The 21,451-nt window shown below is 33.7% G+C and overlaps 1 protein-coding gene across 7 annotated transcripts in view; it reads right to left on the reverse strand.

Moving 5' to 3' along the window:
* DOCK3 (dedicator of cytokinesis 3) overlaps positions 1-21,451 on the reverse strand; it is a 177,279-nt gene that overhangs the window by 89,223 nt on the left and 66,605 nt on the right. For 4 of the 7 annotated variants that reach the window (XM_087924049.1, XM_087924053.1, XM_087924048.1 and 1 more), the window contains exons 17-26: positions 19,502-19,608; positions 18,565-18,736; positions 17,690-17,787; positions 13,097-13,180; positions 10,142-10,242; positions 9,670-9,751; positions 8,550-8,720; positions 7,186-7,272; positions 3,479-3,671; positions 1,301-1,428 (exon numbers count right to left, since the gene is read on the reverse strand). In XM_087924049.1, the coding sequence (XP_087780175.1) occupies positions 1,301-1,428; positions 3,479-3,671; positions 7,186-7,272; positions 8,550-8,720; positions 9,670-9,751; positions 10,142-10,242; positions 13,097-13,180; positions 17,690-17,787; positions 18,565-18,736; positions 19,502-19,608 (1,223 nt within the window). The remainder of the gene's footprint in view (positions 1-1,300; positions 1,429-3,478; positions 3,672-7,185; positions 7,273-8,549; positions 8,721-9,669; positions 9,752-10,141; positions 10,243-13,096; positions 13,181-17,689; positions 17,788-18,564; positions 18,737-19,501; positions 19,609-21,451) is intronic. The other 3 variants (XM_087924051.1, XM_087924050.1, XM_087924054.1) reach the window with 1 other exon arrangement.

The raw sequence follows: 21,451 nt of genomic DNA on the forward strand, positions 1-21,451 counted from the left end.
AGCTGTTTGATTCATTCATATGGTATGGCACTCACTATTAAATGCTTGGTTTTATTTGACAGCAAGGTTGATAATCTTATTTGCGCAAACATCTATGTTATACGCACTGGTATCCTTATTAATTTTAGATTGCTGGGGACAGAAATGTTCTGTATCCATTAATTCTCTGTCCCCGCTGTTCAGTTTAAATGTTTATCCAGAAATAACATGATTTAACCTTTTTAGATACTTTTGGCCTGGATGATTGAGTCTTTATTTACATACGTCAAGATGATTAAAATATAAAAATGCATTGTAACCCATTTCATTCTAGGCTTAGTGCCCAATAGTCATCCTTATCTTTAAAACCCATAATGATGCAATCCTATGGTCCAGATAGAGCATTCCAAGAAGTCATATTCCATCAAATTTTCTCCTCAGAAATCATAATAAAGCCTTCCCCTTTCTTGTTTTTACACCGTATTTATTTAAATCTACAATAATGGATAATTTGTACTCCTAGATCAAATGTTCTTATAATAATCTATTACCTGATTAAAGACAATTATTACCTTAATATTTTGCATTCAGTCCTGTTCTCAAACAAAACTCTATGATTAGAATTATGTCCAGCTCTCCCTTTTAGAATATTATCAAACATAACATTTCGGGAGGTTGTTAAACTTTCTTTAGGTATGTTTGATACTGTCTTTAAAATGTTATAATCCAAATCTATTTTCAGAACAGGTACATCAGTGCTAAAGTTTCTACTTAAAACAGCTATCTTCGAAGGTAGATAGGAATATATTAAATGAACAATTTTAGTAATGTAATGTTATTGCTATCATTATTATTTGCTTGCTCAGCAGTACTATCTATCTAAAATAAGTTGAATAGTTTTGGGGGGAAAGATCAGGAAATTATTTAAGAACTTAGGACCTACCTTAGTCTGGATTTTGTATGTTACATAGAATTTTAATCATGTTTATTATTCTGCTAAATAATAAATGTAGAACAATTCTCTATAGGCTGGCCAGCAGCCATATAGCTTCTCTCAAGTAAATGTTTGAAAATTGTGTTAAATACAATAACTGATGCACAATTCTCTGTCCTTTATGTTAAAAAAAACATGCATAGTTTCAATAATCCATTATACTGATAAGTCACAAACAACTATACTATGTTGCAAAAGATAACATATCATTTGAATTCTTCAGAGATAGATAGGTAGATAGGTAGATAGATAGATAGATAGATAGATAGATAGATAGATAGATAGATAGATAGATGACAGAAAGACAGAATGATAGACATAGATTACCACGGAGCTAGTTTTGATGATAGAGAAGATACTGCTAAGAATTCCAGAGCAGATAAGCAACTCTTTTTGTTGTCTCAGATGAAGATGAATATGATGAAGGACCACAGGTAATAAGATTCGCCGAGATTCTAGGAATGGGAAACCAGAGGCTTGGCATTATTTTACAGGAGAACTCAAAATACTGGAATGAGAAGCCTGCCTCATTTTAATTCACAAGCATATATATAGAAACCGAAGAGCTACCATGAACAACAAATAAAATTAATTTAATTGGCCTTTTAAAAAATAGTACAACAGTTTAATTGGAGGCCTCTATGAAACAGATTTCTAAGGGAAAACCATTTTTATTCATTCAAGTGCTAATTCTGAATAGCTAATTTACAAAAGGTTCATTTGCAGTATAGTAAATAAAATGCATAAATTATCTTCACTGGAAGCCTTATTTTCCTTCACTGTTTAATTAATATTGCTTCCCACAGAAGCTAAATTGTCAAGTCATGAATCTACAATATTATCAACTTCATAAGAGATATTATTACAACAAGCAACAGAGATACAGACTACCAAAAGTGAAGGAAAGGGAAGTATCTAAGTAACATGAAATCTCTAACCATTGATATTCACATGAACCATAAAATACTGTGAGACACTAACATTCATATGTATGTTCTCCTTCAAGATAATATCAGTTACTTGGATATTTATTACTGTGAATATATTGGTTATTAACCTAAATGAATTCATACAATGTTTTTACTGCCTTTGTCTTTATTATTTTTTAAATTATTCTGAAAGTAAGACATGCATGTGATCAGTGTCCCTTTTTTTGATTCTAACAGTTCACTAGGTTCAAAGGAAATGGTAGATTTGTGCACCAATTGCACCTATTCCTGGACAGGGAGGCCTTGTTTATAGTCACTTGAGGACTTCCTGGTTGGACTATTGCAACAGAGCTGTCTTTGAAGATTACTGAGAAGTTACAACTGATCCAGAATACAACAGCACATGAAGTGTTTGGAACTCATATTGCACTACTGTTGTGCAAGCTGTGCTGGCTTAATTTCCTTTAAAGTCCTATTTGTCATGGGGCCAGGGACCGTTCTCCACTGGGATGGATACAGTAAGCATGGTACGGGTCCTATCCTTTTATACTGTCATCTTAGGGGACCAGAAAGCATGGCTTTTTCATAGCAGCTTGTGCGCTGTAGAATACCCTTCTCCCTAGATCCAGTAGGCCTCTGGATCTAGGGAGGGTCATAAAAAGCTACCACTTCCCCAAAATGCCATAACAGAATGAAATAGGAACATGTGGATGGTTCTTTTGGATGCATCCAAGGAGGATGATTGAAGTGCCAGTTTTTTCCCCCACTGTAGTGAGCGCCCCAGAGTGGAGTTCTTAAGATGGGAGGTCCTTATGAATCTTTTAAATAAATAAACTGAATAAGACACGCCCACCACTTTATTAAAAAAAACATGGGCATGAGTTCTCTAACTAAATCTCAAGTATTTCTAAAACTGGTTATTCTAAGTACAGAACCATAGATATTAGTGTAAAAGCTATGACGAAAAATGGCTTTACTTTGGTGTGTTACAGCCATACAAGAATATTAATATAGACATAAATAAGGTTTTCAGGATCCATTTTTTCTTTTAAATTATAGGTGAAAAAAATTAAAAATATTTAAAGAGAATGCAATATCCCCATGCAATACCTATGTATAGAATGGGCACTGACATTTAAAAAATACTTATTAGTTCATTTCTTAATCTCCTAATCTCTCCATTTATTAATAAACTCAGATACTGACCAAAATACACCCATTGAAAAAAGAAAAGAAAAATATTGGTGAATGAGAGAAATTCAAAAATTATAGGACAATCTTCTCCCCATGTACATAAAAAAAAAAACAAAGCAAAAGCAGGTGAAACAGTTCAAGGCACAAACCACAATATGCAAAGTTCAAAGAAAACAGAAAAAGAGGGAGTGTAATATTCTGGAAGAAGCTATGGCTGCTTAGAAACACCATGCAGTATAATTTTTGTACATTAATCAACTTTCAAAAAATATGCTTTACGCTATTTTAGGGATAATATATTCCTAAAATGGCATAAAACAAATTCTGTTCATATTGGGTATGCAAAGAGATATATTATAATGATTAATATTATAACTGTTACCTGAGAAAGAAAATAAGCGACTGTCCACTGTACGAGCTATAGACTGCAATTTAACCACATCCATAGATTGTCCAATATGCACTGTACTGGGCATGCTCCCAAGAGTTCCTCTCACAAACTCTGCTACTTCCTGTACTGTGAACATCTGCAGTAGCTCATCAAAAATTGCAGGGAAAGAATTCAATAGAGCAGCCTAAAAAGAAAATGGAAATTATATATAAAAAAATAAAAGGCAGGAAATCCCTTTTTAGAATAGAATAGAATAGAATAGAATAGAATAGAATAGAATAGAATAGAATAGAATAGAATTCTTTATTGGCCAAGTGTGATTGGACACAAAAGGAATTTGTCTTAGTGCAAATACTCTCAGCATACATAAAAGAAAAGAAGATACATTCATCAAGAGTCAAGAATCATAAGGTACAACACTTAATAATAGTCATAGGGTACAATAAGCAATCAAATCTTATTAGGAAACAGTCAATATAGAACGTAAGGATACAAGAGACAAAGTTACAGTCATACAGTGGAAGGGGATGGTCGATAAGGAGTGATAAGAAGGTTAACAGTAATAATGGTGCAGACTTTGTAAATAGTTGAACAGTGTTGAGGGAATTATTTGTTTAGCAGAGTGGTGACATTTGGGAAAAAACTGTCCTTGTGTTTGGCTGTTCTGGTGTGCAGTGCTCTATAAAATCGTTTTGAGGGAAGGAGTTGAAACAGTTTATGTTCAGGATGTGAGGGATCTGCAAATATTTTCACAGCTCTTTTTTTGACTCGTGCAGTATACAGGTCCTCAGTGGAAGAGAGGTTGGTAGTAATTGTTTTTAAAGATTCATGTTTTTATCAGAAAGAGATCTTGGAAACTATGGCATTGTAACCTGAGTTATTAATACAAAGGAAGCCTAAACTACAACATCTTATAGATACTGAAGCACATGCTTCATGAAAGTAGAAATGTGTAAGTACTGCGATCATCTCCAAATCAACTTTGTCGAAGACAAAGGAGCCTCTGCGGATTTTACTCTGCTAGTTGTTGCTGACTATAGAAGACAGTGCTCATTTCTGTTTCAAAGCTATGGAGACAGTGCTCCTCAAAGACATTTCTGTGGTCATGTGGCCAGCATGTTGTCACAGAGCACTGTTATCTTCCCAATGAAGTGGTTCCTACTTGTATATTCACATTTGCATGCTTTTGAACCGTTAGGTTGGCAGAAGCCAGGGAGAGGATAGGAGCTCATCCTGCGTGACACTCAGGTCTCAAAACCTGGGCTGCCAGCTTTCCAGCTGACAAGCCCAGCACCTTAACCATGAGTCATCACATTGCCCCCTTCAAACTAACATACATACTTCAAAAAGTTTTCTGCTAATATGAAGATTTTGAAAAAGGAATGAAACAGGTCTCTCTCTCTTTGTGTGTATGTATGTGTGTACACACACACACACACACACAAAGACAAAGAACCTGCTTTTAGAAATATATACTGCTTGTTTGTATTGTTACACTTGCAACATTATGACATGGCATTTTATTTTAGTTTAAGAAAGCAATAATTATGCACTATATACGGAAAATCACAGAAATAGCGGGCTTTGAAATATGACAATGTGCATTTCTCAACAGCTTTATGCTCATTTGTTCTTATATAAAATTGATAAAGGCTTCCAGAATATGATAAAATAAACGTTTAAATCTTAAGTACCCATCAGCAAATCTTAATTTACAGGATGTTCCTGGAGTCATAGCAATCATATTTTCAATTATTCATTCTCTTTTTCTGCAGCCCATTTTAAATCTGCTATAAAGTGAGAGGACACCCTAAAGCAATTTTGGTTGTTGCAAGGAGAATCTGCAGAAAAATAATTCCTGTCTCTTAGAGCAGTAGCTTCCACCATATTACAAACCCACTTACTAGAAGACTTATTTTAGTGTTGGATAAGATTTTTTTATCAGCCCAAAGAGCACATTGTCTTATTGGAAAATTGACACAAACTGTGTATCATCCGTGGAAGGACAAATCACCAAGTGCCAAAGGCAAATTAACAATGAGCAAGACATCCCACATTCTGTGTCACATGCAGGCATGCATGTACCTTGTGGTAAGATGGACAGTCAATACATTTAATAAAATAAATAAAATATATGGCATTTATATTTTCATCCATCCACTCCTATGAACTTTATATACAGTATAATGCCACCCAGGTAGATATAATATGTATTAGTCATTCATTCATTCATTCATTCAAATTCTACAGCCGCCCAACTCAACCAGGTGAGTCACTCCCCCAAAAAAATTTCCCACTAAATGACATGCTACAGTTTGTCTTAACTGCATTAGGGAGAGGCAAGTATGGCGAGAGCTTTAGAAGTAAATATTAACTTTCCAAAAGTGTCCTCCCTTTTTCCTTCCTTTCATAATAATTTCTGACTTTTCTTTACAGTGATTAGTTTTTGAAAAATATTGCCTCAAATCAAAGGCATTTCTGAGCTCTATTTCAATGTTGGTGAGAGGGAAAAAGAACAGTAGTACATTAGAAGATGGAAACAATATCAGACCTGTCCAATCCAGCTGAATCTTCTCCTCCCTATCACCCAATTACAGTTATTTTGTGCATTCAAAAATATAAGAATTAGCTCTTTGTTTCCTAGCTGCAACCCCATTTCCTGTTCCAAACCTAATGATGGAAAAAGTGAGCAACTCATTCTCTTGCATCACTCAGAAAATCTTTTGATAGATGATACCATATGATACAAGTAACACAACTCCCTATGGTGAACAGTACTAGCAGTAAGATTTGCAATAAGCTTTAATTATGCCGAAATGGTTGTCAATGTTTCATGACAACATTGCACAAATAATGTAATAATGCAATAGTCATAACATCTGGTGCATGTATGTCTGTAGATATCCTCCATTAACACCTGGCAAGCCAGAGCAGTTTATTATTTCCTCTGTTCTGGCTATTCATTTCTTTTTATTTATAAATTATACCAGTAGTTAAATTAAAGATGATTTAATTTCCGCTGAGTATTTTAGAATTAATGTTCTCAATACAAAGAAATATAGACAAAATAAGTAAAGATAATAATTAAATACTGAACTAAACAACCATTGTTATTTTAATTTCTTTATTTTTAAGATAAGTCAATTTCATGTCAGGGAAATATTCAGCAATTATTAAATACTGCTATTATTTCCAGCGACAGAGGTGGTGATATCAAAACACCTGTAATTAGAGAGAACACAATGCTCTTGGCTATTTTCTTGAAAAAAAATCTTAACAGGAAGAGATTAAAAATAAGCCCAAAACTCATTATATTGTCATTATTGGCTTTACAGCTGCATGAATATTTAGTTGTTTATAATATGACATAACCCAAACTCAATATTTGAATTACTAAATATTCTTCTATTGTATGAGATTTTTGTAACTTTTTATTATCATTAATATGTATTCTTTGAATTACCAGAGATAATCCAAATGTTTACCATGACTGATAAAATTTCTCTCTAATGACTGGTGCTCATATTCAAAGTGATTCATGCAAACAAGAGAATAACTCTTATATTTTAACGTTCAGTGTTTTGCAAATCACTTTATTGTTGCAAACATTGAAGTGTGCAATATATTGTGCAGAAAAAATGGATTGGAAAAACACTCGTTGATTAAAAGTTATACAGGATATGGGGATAATTACTTACAGATTTAAATGACGGCCTTGCAATGCCACCACACTTTTGTGGGGCACATGTCCCAGCTCCGCTCACCTGTCCTTCAGGCTGAGGGGCCTATGGGGCAATTAGGGTTAAGGGACAACATAGTGGCAAGTGGGAAACAAAAAAAGGTAAACTTTTGACGCATAAAAATAGATTTTAAATGAATATAATCTCAAATACTGTGTCAGAGGTGAAAATTTAAAGTTAATTGTTAGAAAACACTCAAAATTTTGGTTTTTAAAATAAAACAAACTATTATTTTTACTAGATTCTTCAGATTTCTTTCTTTCACAAATGTGCAACAGTATTAGATTCTTCTTAGACATATTAATAAGCCTGGAATTCATATTATTTAATGAGCAGCAATTGAATATCTTAGCAGAACTCTCTTGCTTGGGACTTTTTACTGAACCAACTATTATTTTACTAATAAAATATTTTTTGAAAATGTTTATAAAATTGAATTGTACTAAATGTGTCTTTGGGAAGAGACAGTGTACTTCCCATTCAGTGTTAATTCATAATCTGGAGCTCCACCTTAAGAGCTAATGGCAGCTGTGGTAAGAAGGACTATTACAGAGATTCATCTTGTGTAACAATTACAGTCTTTCCTACATTGGTAGGCTTTGCTCATAGTCACTTAACCCTTTCCTCTCAATTAAATTATTAAATTATTGCATAAGGTGGGCATTGAAGACTATCCACAAATTTCAACTGCTTCACAATAAAGCAACTCAAGTTTTGAATGCCCAGCAGTCTACCCAAGGAACACATCTGCTTTGAGATCTACACTGCTTATCAGTGTTGTTCTGGGTGCAATCCAAGACCTTGATTGTCACCTTTAAAGTGCTTCATGGTTCAGGATTGGGCATCTAGGAACCACCTTCTCCCAGTAATCTCTGCCTGTCCTTTGAGATCTAACCAACTTCTCCCAGTAATCTCTGCCTGTTCTTTGAGATCTAAAAGTAAAATTGTTTCAGTTGGCTTTCACAGGCCATGAGGTAATTTTTGTCATACCTGATTGTAAATGTAAATATGGGTTGTGATTGTTTCTCAGAAACTTGGTGATTTATATTGAAATATAACTACGTTTTAAAATTTTAATTTCATTACTATTTCTATCACTCAAAGACACATATGATTGAAGCAGCCTGTAAGTCTAGTAAAATAAATAAATAGAAAACTGAAAAGCAGATAGGATTGCAGAAGGATTGTTTTATGGTTTGCTAGCATTTTCTTAATCAATTGGTTATTTTCCTCTGAACAGTTTTGATACCTTGTCAAGTAATTCTATTAATTTACAAAGGCAACAATGAAACACACAAAATAAAACTGTAGATATTTATAACCTGTGTGAAGATGAGAGTCTCAGAGCTTCTACTGTCCAAGCTGAGTACAAATCTGATGGACTGGAAAAGTTCTTGGATGCTGATTCTAAATTGTTCCTCCTCCATTCCACAAGTAGCTCTGGAGTAAAGGATCCGAGACTGAATAATAAACTTGAAAAGATATTCCAATGCCTTAAAAAATGGGAGATGAATCAGAAAAACAAAGAACAAGGAGTTTATGAATAGCCAAATATTCAAGTATTTGTATTAGTATCTGTTATGTGAAGGATATTATTATTAAACTTATTTGCTGCCCATCTCACAGTTTGAAGCAACTCTGAGAGGTGGGCAGATCCATATTTATTTAGTTAAAAATCAACAAAATCAAAATTTAGCATTCTCCTCCAAGAAAGCTATTTTCAAAAGTTGCAATTCAAAGTATTTGCAAAAGAAAAACATACAAATATATTGTTATTTGGCAAACTATGGCCTGGTATTTTTTATCTTTGGTAGAAGATAGCAAATATGTGATTTTTATATATATAAAAGATAAACCTAATAGACAAGATGGGGTAATGTTTTTTTAAAGAAAAACTTGAAAAGATCTGGACAGCACTATAGTGCTGGGATTTTTTTGTGGGTTTTTTTTTTGCTGTTTTTGTTATTCTGTTTTTTAAATTTGCTTTCAAAGTTTGGACATTAATATTATCATCTTTGCTTAATATTAATGATGAATATATTAAGCTCATATGAGAAATAACATGGAGGAATCCAACTGTTATCTGTATGTTTGAGAAGAAACTGCACCTTTTAGCAAACCCTCCAGTTCCATTGTTGATGAGTGAGTACATTTTTATTCCAGTGTTTTTCCTCAGATTTAAATTAATCCACTGATTCAACCGTAATGAAACTGATTTGTAACCCCATTTTTAAGCTCCAAAGTATCACCTTCTTAAATCAATATTTGGAGGTAAGAATTTAATTCTTAATAATACCACTAAATATTGATATTGCTGGAAATCACTGAAAACAATTCATTAAATAATATATTATGTAATTTTCATTCCTAGTTAAGTTTTGCCCTTAGAAAAGAAATACTTAATTTTTTAAACTGAGATCTTCACATAGATAGAAACCATACCCGCATTGCTTCTTGAATATGATCCTGTCGTACTAGTTCAGCTGATCGATCCATATACCATTTCAAACAGCGGATGAGTTCTCTTTAAAAAAAAACCACATTGAGAGACATTTTAATATGAGAGAAGCTCAAACTGAAAGATTTTTCTGAAATATATCAATATTTATATCTATACTTACATCTATCTATTTATATGCATGAGTGTAAGTGTGTGTATATATTTGTATGTGTGTGTGTATATATATGTATGTTACAATAAATTAAATAAACAAATGATGGTTTAGCAGCAGTTTTGATAATCACTGGACTTTCAGTGACTACTGGTATGATTTTGCTCTGTTTTTAACCCTTTGCTCTGCTGATTCTATAAACTATTCTCTGTGAGAACTTATTATGTATTAAAACTCAAGCAAATACTGTGTTGATATTAACATTTACTTAATAAACTGGCCTCCATAAAGAGGTGACTTACTTATATGCCAAGGCTCCTGCAAAGTGCTTCTGAATATAAGTGTCCATTACAGGTCGAAAATGAAAATATTTGCTATCACGCAAAAGATTTATGATAAACACCTGGAAGAAAAAGACAAAAAAAAGAAACACGTTTAGGGAAATAAGTAAGTATATGAGCTTTTGTATAACAGCTTGAATAAATAATATTTAATAATCCTGCATAAGGATATTTCATGACCATTGTAACTTATCGCTCCACTCTGACTCAATATATATTCTTGATAGAAGTAACGCTTTTATTCAAAATTAATATTGTAGTTGTTTTTCTGATTGTTTCAAAAATGGCTACCAAATGGGGAACAAAAATAATAACTATGAATTTCCATAATACCTTAAACATAGTCAGAAAAGTGCTAATTTACTTCAGAAAGATGTAATATCAGATGATGTAGGCTGAAAAATAACTTTAGCTTCTTAAAAGGAACATAGAATTTTAAAGATCTTTGCTCCAAGTTCATGGGTCTGCCCCAAATGCTGGTTTGAAGGGTCCTGAAAGCCATCCATCTTTCCCTAATCTTTCCCTAATCTTTTCAGCTTTATGGACCAGCAGGCGATGGGGGGAAGAGGGGATGGTACCGTGCATGGGGCAGGCAAGCACGTGAGTGCAACTCCATTTGTGAGGGGAGGGCATGTGTGCCTGCCACTCTTGTGAATGGAGCATGAACACATATGCTCACTCACTGCTCCCTCGAGTGGGGATGCGGGCATGCACACTCACCTGCTACTGCCGTATCCCAGTTCTGAAAGGCCCAGTAGTGGGCTGCTGCTGGGGAATGGGACACGTTTTAATTAACTTTTAACACTGAATTTTAATAATCCTTCCCCTTTTTAAAATTTATGTATGATGCCACTATGACTTTATGTGAAGTTCCTTTTATTAGATCTTGTCATTACTGAAATTATTGAAAGGAATGATTATATTTCTATTTTACTGCACGATTCTGAGAAAAAAATACAGCTATTTTGAAAAAGTGGTGACAGTTGCTTGCTCCACACAAATAAACTTTTTTCTGTTGAATATAAAATAAACAACAGCCCTAGAATTTAAAACACTGATCAAAAGAATATTTTAATTTAAGAGTGTCTTCTAAACAGATTCTTGTTGGCTCTCTAGATTTTAATCAAGGAAAATGAAATAGCAAGACTCATATTCTGCCTTGTCCTTATTAAAATTGGATGGCCAAAACCTACAATAAAGTAATTTGCAGATTTTCAAGGATGTTTGATTTCTAGATTTTAACAATCAAAAACTATTCTTCAATCCCAATTTAGGCAGCCAAATACAAACAGTGGAATCAGTTCTCAAATTAAAACAAATTCTTAGTTTAACCATTAGCTCAGATATACATATTTCTTAAGGGTATGTAGGCTATTTGTATATTGCCATGTTGTTGTTGTTGTTAGTTGCGAAGTTGTGTCTGAGCCATTGCAACTCCATGGACAACGTTCCTCCAGGTCTTCCTGTCCTCTACCAGCCTCTGGAGTCGGTTTAAACTCACACCTACAGCTTCAGTGACTCCATCCAGCCACCTCATTCTCTGTTGTCTCCTTCTTCTTTTGCCCTCAATCTTTCCCAGCATTAGGCTCTTCTCCAGTGAGTCCTTCCTTCTCATTAGGAGGCCAAAGTCTTTAAGTTTCATCTTCAGGATCTGGCCTTCTAAAGAATAGTCAGGGTTGATCTCCTCTAGGACTGACCGGTTTGATCACTTTGCAGTCCAAGGGACTCGCAGGAGTCTTCTCCAGCACCATAGTTCAAAAGCCTCAATTTTTTGGTGCTCATCTTTCTTATGGTCCAACTTCAGCCATACATTGCAACTGGGAAAACCATAGCCTTGACTATACGCAGTTTTGTTGGCAGGGTGATATCTGTTTTTTTAGTATGCTGTCTAGATTTGCCATAGCTTTCCTCCCCAGGAGCAAGCGTCTTTTAATTTCTTGGTTGTAATCCCCATCTGTGGTGATCTTGGATCCCAGGAAAATAGAATCTGTCACTACCTCCATTTCTTCCCCATCTATTTGCCAGGAATTGAGATGGCCGGACGGCATGATCTTAGTTTTCTTAATATTGAGTTTCAAGCCAACTTTTGCATTCTCCTTCTTTACCCACATCAAGAGGCTCTTTAGTTCCTCTTCACTTTCTGCCATTAGAGTGGTATCATCTGCTTATCTGAGGTTGTTGATATTTCTCCCAGCAATCTTAATTCCAACTTTTGATTCATCTAGCTCCTCCTTTCTCATGATGTGCCATACAGAACAATATGACTGTAGTTGGTGTACAAACTTCACCATCAGAGGGCCTAAATCAGTAAATTTAACTCACAGAAAGTCATGAGAATATTGAATATTTAAGAACAAAAGAATGCGCAACTATTCTAACATTTCCAGTGGTAACATATTACAATTATTCAGCATTTCAAAGTTCAGAGGTCAAAACATTTAGCATTCAAGGAAGCACATGGAAATTGCCATTGCCTTGTTTTTTGAAAACAAGGATCAACAAAATAGCCAGTTGCTCTAGCGGCTAAAGCACCAGACTAGAAAGCATGAAACCATGAGCTCTGTTCCCGCCTTAGCCATGAAAGCCAGCTGGGTGAGCTTGAGCCAGTCACTCTCTCTCTCTCTGCCCAACTTCTCTGACAGGGTTGTGGGGAAAATAAGAGAAGAAAGCTGTATTGGATATGTTCAATTCCTTGAGTTATTTGTGAAAACAATAAAAGTGGGATAAAAATAAATAAATAAATAAAAATTAAAAACAAAAAAGGTACCATGATAGATGTCGTTCTACAAGTATTAAGGAAGATTTGGAAATGCAGAGAAAGGAAATAGTGTGTTAATTTTTAGAAAAGTATTGTGGGGAAAGTGCCTTCATATCTTGCCTCAGAATATTGATCTGTCAGAAATATTTTGTTCTTACCAAAGATTGAAAGACCAGAAGTCCATATTTTTCTGTGTTATCATCCAGAATCACAAACAATGTATCCAGAATGTCCTGCAAGAACTGGAAAAGCACAGGGATTTTTAGTATCTCTTTACAGAATGTTCTACCAAACCAAACTATTTCATAATTTTCTGACATTGTAAGAAGTACATTGATTATTACTTTTTAATTCTAAAGTACAATACTCTATAGAAAAATCAAAACCCGATATTCTGAATAAATGTTAAATTCTTCTAGACCTCAATTTGTTTTATGAGCCTTTTTATCAAGTCAAGTCCACTCAATAACAAGGGATAAATCTGAGAGGCAAATATCCAGACATTTCCAGACATCTGTTGTAAATAGATAATTTTAGTCCTTGAGTTATGACTGCAGTTGGAACTGGGATTGTTGCCACTAAGCAATGTGGTATAAAATGTGATATCATATGACTGCATCACTTAGTAACAGCAATCCAGAAAATCCTAGCTGTCATTGTTCACCTCAGATGTGCAGATCGTTAAGACTAAGCATTCATAGTGAGATGAAAAACGATTCAGAAAATGAATGTGAGACTAAGGAACTTTCAGCAGATGATAACAAAAGACCTCCCAAAGTGATGAGAGAGTTGTTGGCAAGTGCCCTAGAGATAGGAAAAGAGATGGATGTAGTGCTAGATGAAATATTTAAAATAAATATGAACTATGTGAGGAGACATAATCTACTAAGGGAGGTACATGTGACATTTGTCAAAAAATCAACAAGAGATGAAATACTAAAAAAGGCAAGAAATGAACCACTGCAATATAGAGGGAAAGAAATTGTGGTCCTGAAACAGATTCCTAAATGGGTAAGAGATTTATGGAAACAATATCAATTTTTGACTGCTAAGCTGACCAGATATGTACATTTTAGATGGCTGGTACCAGAAGGAATACTTGTTAATTGGGATGGCAAAAGATACAGAATGGATTCATTAGTCAAAGCAATAGAATTTTATGACAGCTACTTCAGCACAAATGAGGGACAAGAAACAAAAGGAGAAATGGAATTCGAGAGGCAAGAGGAACCAATAAGAGAAGAGAGGAGTATACAGCAAGAAGAAAGTAAAGCCGAGAAAGCAGAACAAGAAGGAGCAAGAGCAAAAGACCAGAGTCAAAAAAGAACAACTAGGAGAATAAGACCTATATATAAGTGAAGGAGATGGAAGGGGAAACTGAGATGTTGTCAATTAATATAAAAGGATTGAACTCCTCCATGAAAAGGAAAAATATTTACACACGATTACTAAATTAAAATTAGATATAATTTGCCTCCAAGAAACTCACATTAAAAAACAACACAGTAAATTATTGGAGTGTCCTAAAATTGGGAAACTATATTTCACATCAGCACAACAAAAGAAAAAAGGGGTAGCCTTATGTATTAAGGAAACAATAAATTCCAAACAAATCTATACGGACGAAGAAGAAAGAATTTTGATGGTGGAGGTAGCAACAAACCAGAAACAGATACTTTTGATAGCAATATATGCGCCAAACAACAAACAAGAAGAATTTTATAAAAAAAAGAAGATAAAAGAAATGGAATATGAAAATATTTATATGATAGGAGATTTCAATGCAATTGTAGATGCAAAACTTGACTACAAAAGTAGCAAATCAGGGGGAAAAACAAGGAAAATAGGGCCTTTTTCAAAATGGCAGAAAAAAACTGTATATAGGATTTATGGAGAGAAATGAATCCAGGGAAAAACCAGTACACATTTTATTCAAATAGGCTCAAATCATGGCCTAGAATTGATACGATATGGATGTCGCCAGAATTAAGAATTAATGTGCAAAAGATATAGAAATCAATATATGGGCTCACCATAACCCAATAAAATTAGTTGGAAGGGACAATAGAAAAGGTCAAGGTGGATATTGAATCTATCTATATTAAAAGAAAAAGAATTTATACAAACAACAGTAAAAGAAATGGAATGCTTCTTTAAGGAAAACAAAAAAGAAGACACAGCTAAAGCATATATTAGGGACTAGCTATAACTTACATAGCGAGAAGAAAAAAAACAATATCAAAAGACCTTAGAAGAACATAAAAAACTAGAACTATAAAAAGAGCTGCAAAAGGAAAGTTTAAAAAAATCAAATGGAAATAATAAAACATAAGTTGAACTTAATAGAAAAATAAGAACTGGTACAACAAATTAAAAGAGCAAAACTAAACTTTTTTGAAAATGCCAACAAACCAGAAAGATGGCTAGCATATAAGCTGAAAAAGGAGAAAGAAAAGAAATTGATAAGCAAACTACAAGATGAGAAAGGAAATTTACAGTATCAAAATGAGATTAAAATGGAAATAATTCAGGAGTTTTATGAAAAATTATACGATCATGAAAAAATTTCGGAGGAAAAGAAAAAGCAATACAATGTGAATGTTATGCTAAATGAAAGAATAATGATGATGGAATTGACAGAGGCGATAAAAAGACAAAATAATAAAACACCAGGACCAGATGGACTACCCACAGAATTTTACAAGCATCTACAGGGTACACTAAGTCTTTCAATGTTTGAGGTTTACAATGAGGTATTGCTAGAAGCTAAGATTCCAAATACCTAGATAGAAGCAAATAGTACATTAATCCCGAAAGAAAATTCAGATTCAACACAGACAAAGAATTATAGGCTTATTTCACTATTAAATGCAGACTATAAAATCATTGCATTGATAATAGCAGAGAGATTAAAAAGATTTTTTAATGAATTTATCCACCCAGACCAAAATGGATTTTTACCAAAAAGTCAAATTAAAAACAATGTAAAATTGATTTTAGATATGCTGGATTACTATGAAGAGCATTCTGAAAAATAAATGTCGCTAATTTTTTTAGGCACAGAGAAAGCTTTTGACAATGTAAACTGGCAATTTATGCTACAACAACTAGACTGCATGATGAGAAGTTTAGAAACATGATCAAGACAATTTATTCTAAACAAAGGGCAAAAGTGATAGTTAATGAGGACTTAACTGAGAATTTTAACATAAAAAAGGCAACAATTAAAGAAGATAACTATACAAGACTAATACAACAAATTAAATTGGACTTGGAGAATTGGAAAAACTTACAATTGTCAATGATAGGAAGAATAGCAACTATAAAAATGAATATTCTACCAAAGTTACTTTTTTTCTTTCGGACGATTCCTATGAAACTAGAGACGAAATATTTTGATGACTTAGCTACAATAATTTTGAAATATGTCTGGCAAGGAAAAAGAGCAAGAATAAGATTAAAAATGTTGCAAGAATCTAAAAATAACAGGGGCTTTGGGTTGCTGGATTGGGAGCTTTATTACCAGGCTTCTGCATTAACGTGGGTGAAAGAGTAGATAAATCTCAGACATAGATTACTATTGTTTGGAAGGACATGATCTTCAGTTGGGATGGCATTTTGTGGTATGAAAAGAATAAAACACAAAGATATTTTCAAAAAGACTATGTAAGGAATGCATTATTTGTTAGTCTTATTAATACTATCTCACACATTTTCAATACGTGTGATGAAAAGTGCACCTGGAGAAGGAATGGGGAAGGGATCTTGGCAAGAATACCATGGTTTCTCCAGGAGGAGACTGTACGCTCCAGTCCAGAATAAATGACTGTGCACTCCAATTGTCTGGGGATGGGAGGAAGAATTTTTAGAGTGGCCATACCTGGAATCTCTCAGGGTATCTATTAGGTTAGAAGGTTATAGTTTTAATCTGGCAAAATTCTTTCTATTAAATCGAAGCAAATACAAGAATTGGACTAGATGTCACTGTATCATTTTCAGGCCTGACAATACTAGTATTATTTTTTTTAAATGCAGCAGGGAAAGAAGATTTGAAATAGTTCAGTTCCTCCATATTATTTTAGTTCATAAAATAATGGAGAGAAGTTGACATATCACTTCTTACATTTAAGAAGAGAAGTTGACATATCACTTCTTACGTTGAGACTCTCGAAAAAGTACAGAGAAGAGCAACCAGGATGATTAGGGGACTGGAGGCTAAAACATACAACGAATGGTTGCAGGAACTGGGCTTGGCTAGTCTAGTAAAAGGAGACATGATAGCAGTCTTCCAATATTTGAGGGGCTGCCACAGGGAGGAAGAAGGGGTCAAGCTATTTTCTAAAGTGCCTGTAGGCCAGACAAGGAATAATGGATGGAAACTGAACAAGGAGAGATTTAACCTGGAAATAAGGAGAAACTTTCTGACAGTGAGAACAATCAACTAATGGAACAGCTTGCCCCTGGAAGTTGTGGGAGCTTCATCACTGGAGTCTTTCAAGAAGAGATTGGACTGCCATCTGTCAGAAATGGTGTAGGGTCTCCCGCTTGGGTGGGGGGTTGGACTAGATGACTTACAGGGTCCCTTCCAACTCTGATCATCTGTTAAATCTGTTAAATTTATGATTACGGTAATCACACTGAGATTTTATATTTTGATAAATACAAGTATTAATCACTTTTTTATTTCCCCCCTAAAAATGATTAGTCATTGTAATTAATTTGTTAATAATAGCTTAGACCAAATTCAATACCTTAACAATTTCTTCACCGTTGACTTGGCGCAGTCTTCCTAAAATATCCATTATACGATCTGGATATGCTTTCCATTTCAGAAGAGCAAGCAGGTCCACTGTATATAGTAGAAAGGAATTAATATATAAATAAGTACATAAATAATAGTACCATTATCTAAAGCACTCTGAATATACTGATAGCAATTTTTATGGATTTTCATGAAGATCATTTAGTCCTGGGCATGAACAAAATATAAAATATATTTGTTAAATAATTTGAGAAACTATTTGACACAACTAATTAATACTTGTAAGTTCAATTTAAATGCTCTCTTGTTTTCAAAGTATGTGAACCAGAAACATATTAATTCAAATGAAAGTGCACTTTATTATATTTAATTTTATACTGAATAAACTGCAGTGCCTTTTATATTGCATAACTAAGACATAACGGCATAGGTACTAATCCAGATTCAAAAATGCTGTCTAAACAACTTTATTTTAATAAATATTGTAGGAATGTCTGGAAATGCTTGATATAATTACAGTAGGTGGCAGCATCTAGACAAGTTGGTTGATCTTGGAAAAAACCCTCGGTAGGATGGGATGAAATTTATACTTGGAAGGGAAATCAGTAGGAAATTCCAATGCTATAGGCTAGGGTAACTGAAGAAAAAATTCCCAGTCATATTGATTTTTTTTGTCAGGAAAACTATATGGACATATCCATGTAATCACCAGGAATCAAGGACAACAGGAGAGAATTGTTGCTTCTTTTTCTGTTCTGCCTGTATCCAATTTGTAAGTAAGTAAGACTATATTGTTTTATTGAAAAGGTACACTATGAATCATCCCTCTGTCTTATTAATTCTTGGAATAAAAAATTGCTGTACCATTCTGGGTAAGTTTGGTAGAAGACAGCTGAGTAGAGATTGAAAAAAACTCTTTGGTGCTGCGCTGAAAAATCAAGCTTGAAGGGATGTTGGGACAACCATTATAATCTTCTTTGCAGCATGGAAGACCCAAGTAAAGTGCATGGTTATTGAAAGTGCTGTTTTCATCACACTGGAGACAAAAGAAAATAAATTATTGAATTTGTTATATTTTATGTTGTTATGTTATATTATATATACACTGATTCTATTCATGTTCATGCTCTACCTACAAATGCGTACAGCCTTTATTTATTAATTACATCATTTAGAAAATCTTTATTTTTATAATAATCAAAAAGTTACATATATCTTTCATTAGAATTAGATTCCTTTTAAATATCAGAATCAGAATTAGTAATTTATCTCAGTTTTCACAAGGATTAAAATGTATCCCTGTGACTCCAAAATGAAACATTTTTTCATTTATTTTACCTGTAAAAGATTCTAAATATCTATTCTAGATACTCAAATCAAAATATTGTTATCTGCTAAATGGAGTATTTTTTTCAGAATCTGTGTAGGGTACTCTGTTTTATCCAAAAGTAGTAACAGAACACTGCAAAATGGTGAATAAGGAACCTTTTTTTAATTTGTGTTAATAATGTGCTCAGATGGCTATAGTATAAAACAAGAAAAAATGAACAGAGATTTGAGTGATACTTTTTCATAATTACTAACTGTTTTGACTGTTTATTTAGAAAAGTTAAAACTGTCAACATTTTTAGATTTCCAAAACTGCAAACTTTTATGGAACAGAATAACAGAGTTGGAAGGGGCCTTAGAGATCTTCTAATCCAAAACCCTAGTCAAGCAAATGTATTTATGACATTAAATATAAGCCAAAGAGAGGATATAAGCATGGAAGGATAGAAATACAAAAAATGAAGAATAGTACCTTATAAACATAAAGCTCATGATTATCATCAGATAGAGTAGTGCCATCATCTCTCATTAATGGTGTAAATGCAAAGCCAAAGAGCTTCTTTTCTCCTTTATCTTTTGCTGCAAAACAAAATCAAATATTTATATTTTTTAAATGACAGATTAGGTCTTTAGGTTATATGTAAGAAATGGAAAGTCAATATGCTATGGTAGTCACAATGCATATGTATGAACCCTAAAGAAGTCAGGGTTCATATCCTTAGTAAAGCATGCAATTCAGTGGATGATTCTGGACTCGTCATTCACAACCTGACGTCATAAAATTGCAAGAATAAAAAACACTGCTTCCAACCACTTTTACACTTGCTCAGCTATAAATTAGATAATTTATAGCTGAGCCGAACTATTGCTGGCTGAAATAGATGCAATAATTTACTTTGTCATATATTTTCAAATGATGTCCTGATCTATGCACTAATCTATTGAAAACAGGCAAAATATGATAATTAAATCTCCTGCAGATATAGAAACGTGTTATACTTGGAGATGCTTCTGCTGAGGTGAAAACCAATGTCTGCCCCCATGTACATTGGGCAGCTGATTTATACGAACTGATAGCAGAAGCTGTTATTTTTGGAGCTACATGTGATCAGCTGGAAGTTGTGGATTCCATCATGCTCCAAGCTGTATGTGCAGCTTTTCAGGACTCAAGATTCGACCAAAGCTCATCTTTTTTTAAAAAAATATTTTTTAATTTTTATTTATTTTCAAAATACATCTACAATTTTCATTTTAACAGTTCTGTGTCAAGCATTACTTATATACTTAGATACAATATTTACAATTCTTCTCCATATCAAACCTTATTTCTCTTTTCTTACCATATATATAACATTTCCCAAACCTCACAGAACTCAAGACTCTTCTTTACCTTTTAATTTTCTTGTCAGTCGGCACACTCAAGTATTTCATTTGTGATATTTTCTGAAAGTACATCGTCTTTTTCCAGCTTTGGGCATAAGCAATTCTTGCCGCCGTTAATATATGTTGTATGATGTATTGGATATGTTTCTTTCGGTTTCCCTTAATCATCCCCAGCAAAAAAGCTTCTGGCTTAAATTCAATATTGTACCCTGTAATTTTTTCATTTTTTTCATTTTTTCCCAGTATTTTTTAACTTTTGGGGCATTGCCATCACATATGATAGTATGTTCCATCTGTTAGCTTACATTTCCAGCATTGCGCTTTCATATTAGGGTATATTTTGGCCAATCTCGCCGGTGTCAAATGCCATCTATAAAACATCTTGATTACTTTTCTTTATATGCTGTTGATAATGTTAATTTGCTTGATCCAAATTCTCTCCCAATCTTCTAGGTATATGCTATGACCTACATTTTGTGCACAGGCAATCATTGGGCCCTTAACTACTTCTTCCTCCACTTCTACTTGGAGTAAAAAGTTATAAGTTCTAGTGATAAATTTTTCTTCTTTACCAAATGAAAATTTGGTCTAATTTTTGGGGTTCCCTCTCTATTCCAAATTCCTCCGTACCTTTTTATGTCTAGTTTTTATCTGCATGTATGGCCACCAATCCACAATTATACCTTGTTTTAATTTTTACGTTGTTTTTAAATTCCCAATTATCCAATAATTCCTTGTATCTAATCTTCTTTTTGTTCTCTGTTGTAAATCACTGCTTCTATTGGTGATACCCAATCCGGTAATTTGATGTTGTGCATCTTCCTTAATTTTTTCCCATATTGTTATTAATGGCTCTCTAATTTGATGCCAGTAAAAATACGAATGGATCCTTTCCCATTTGTCCCACAAAAAAGACATGCCATCCTCTATGGAGATTATGTCCCTCTAATACTAATATCCTCTTATTATTTAAATTTATCCAATCTTTAATCCAGAGCACTGCCGCACCTAATAATATAGTTCCCATTTGGGGAGTCCT

This window comes from Pseudonaja textilis, chromosome 2 (assembly GCF_049901715.1).
Source record: "Pseudonaja textilis isolate UNSWEBS1 chromosome 2, rPseTex1.2, whole genome shotgun sequence".
NCBI classification, from domain to species: domain Eukaryota; kingdom Metazoa; phylum Chordata; class Lepidosauria; order Squamata; family Elapidae; genus Pseudonaja; species Pseudonaja textilis.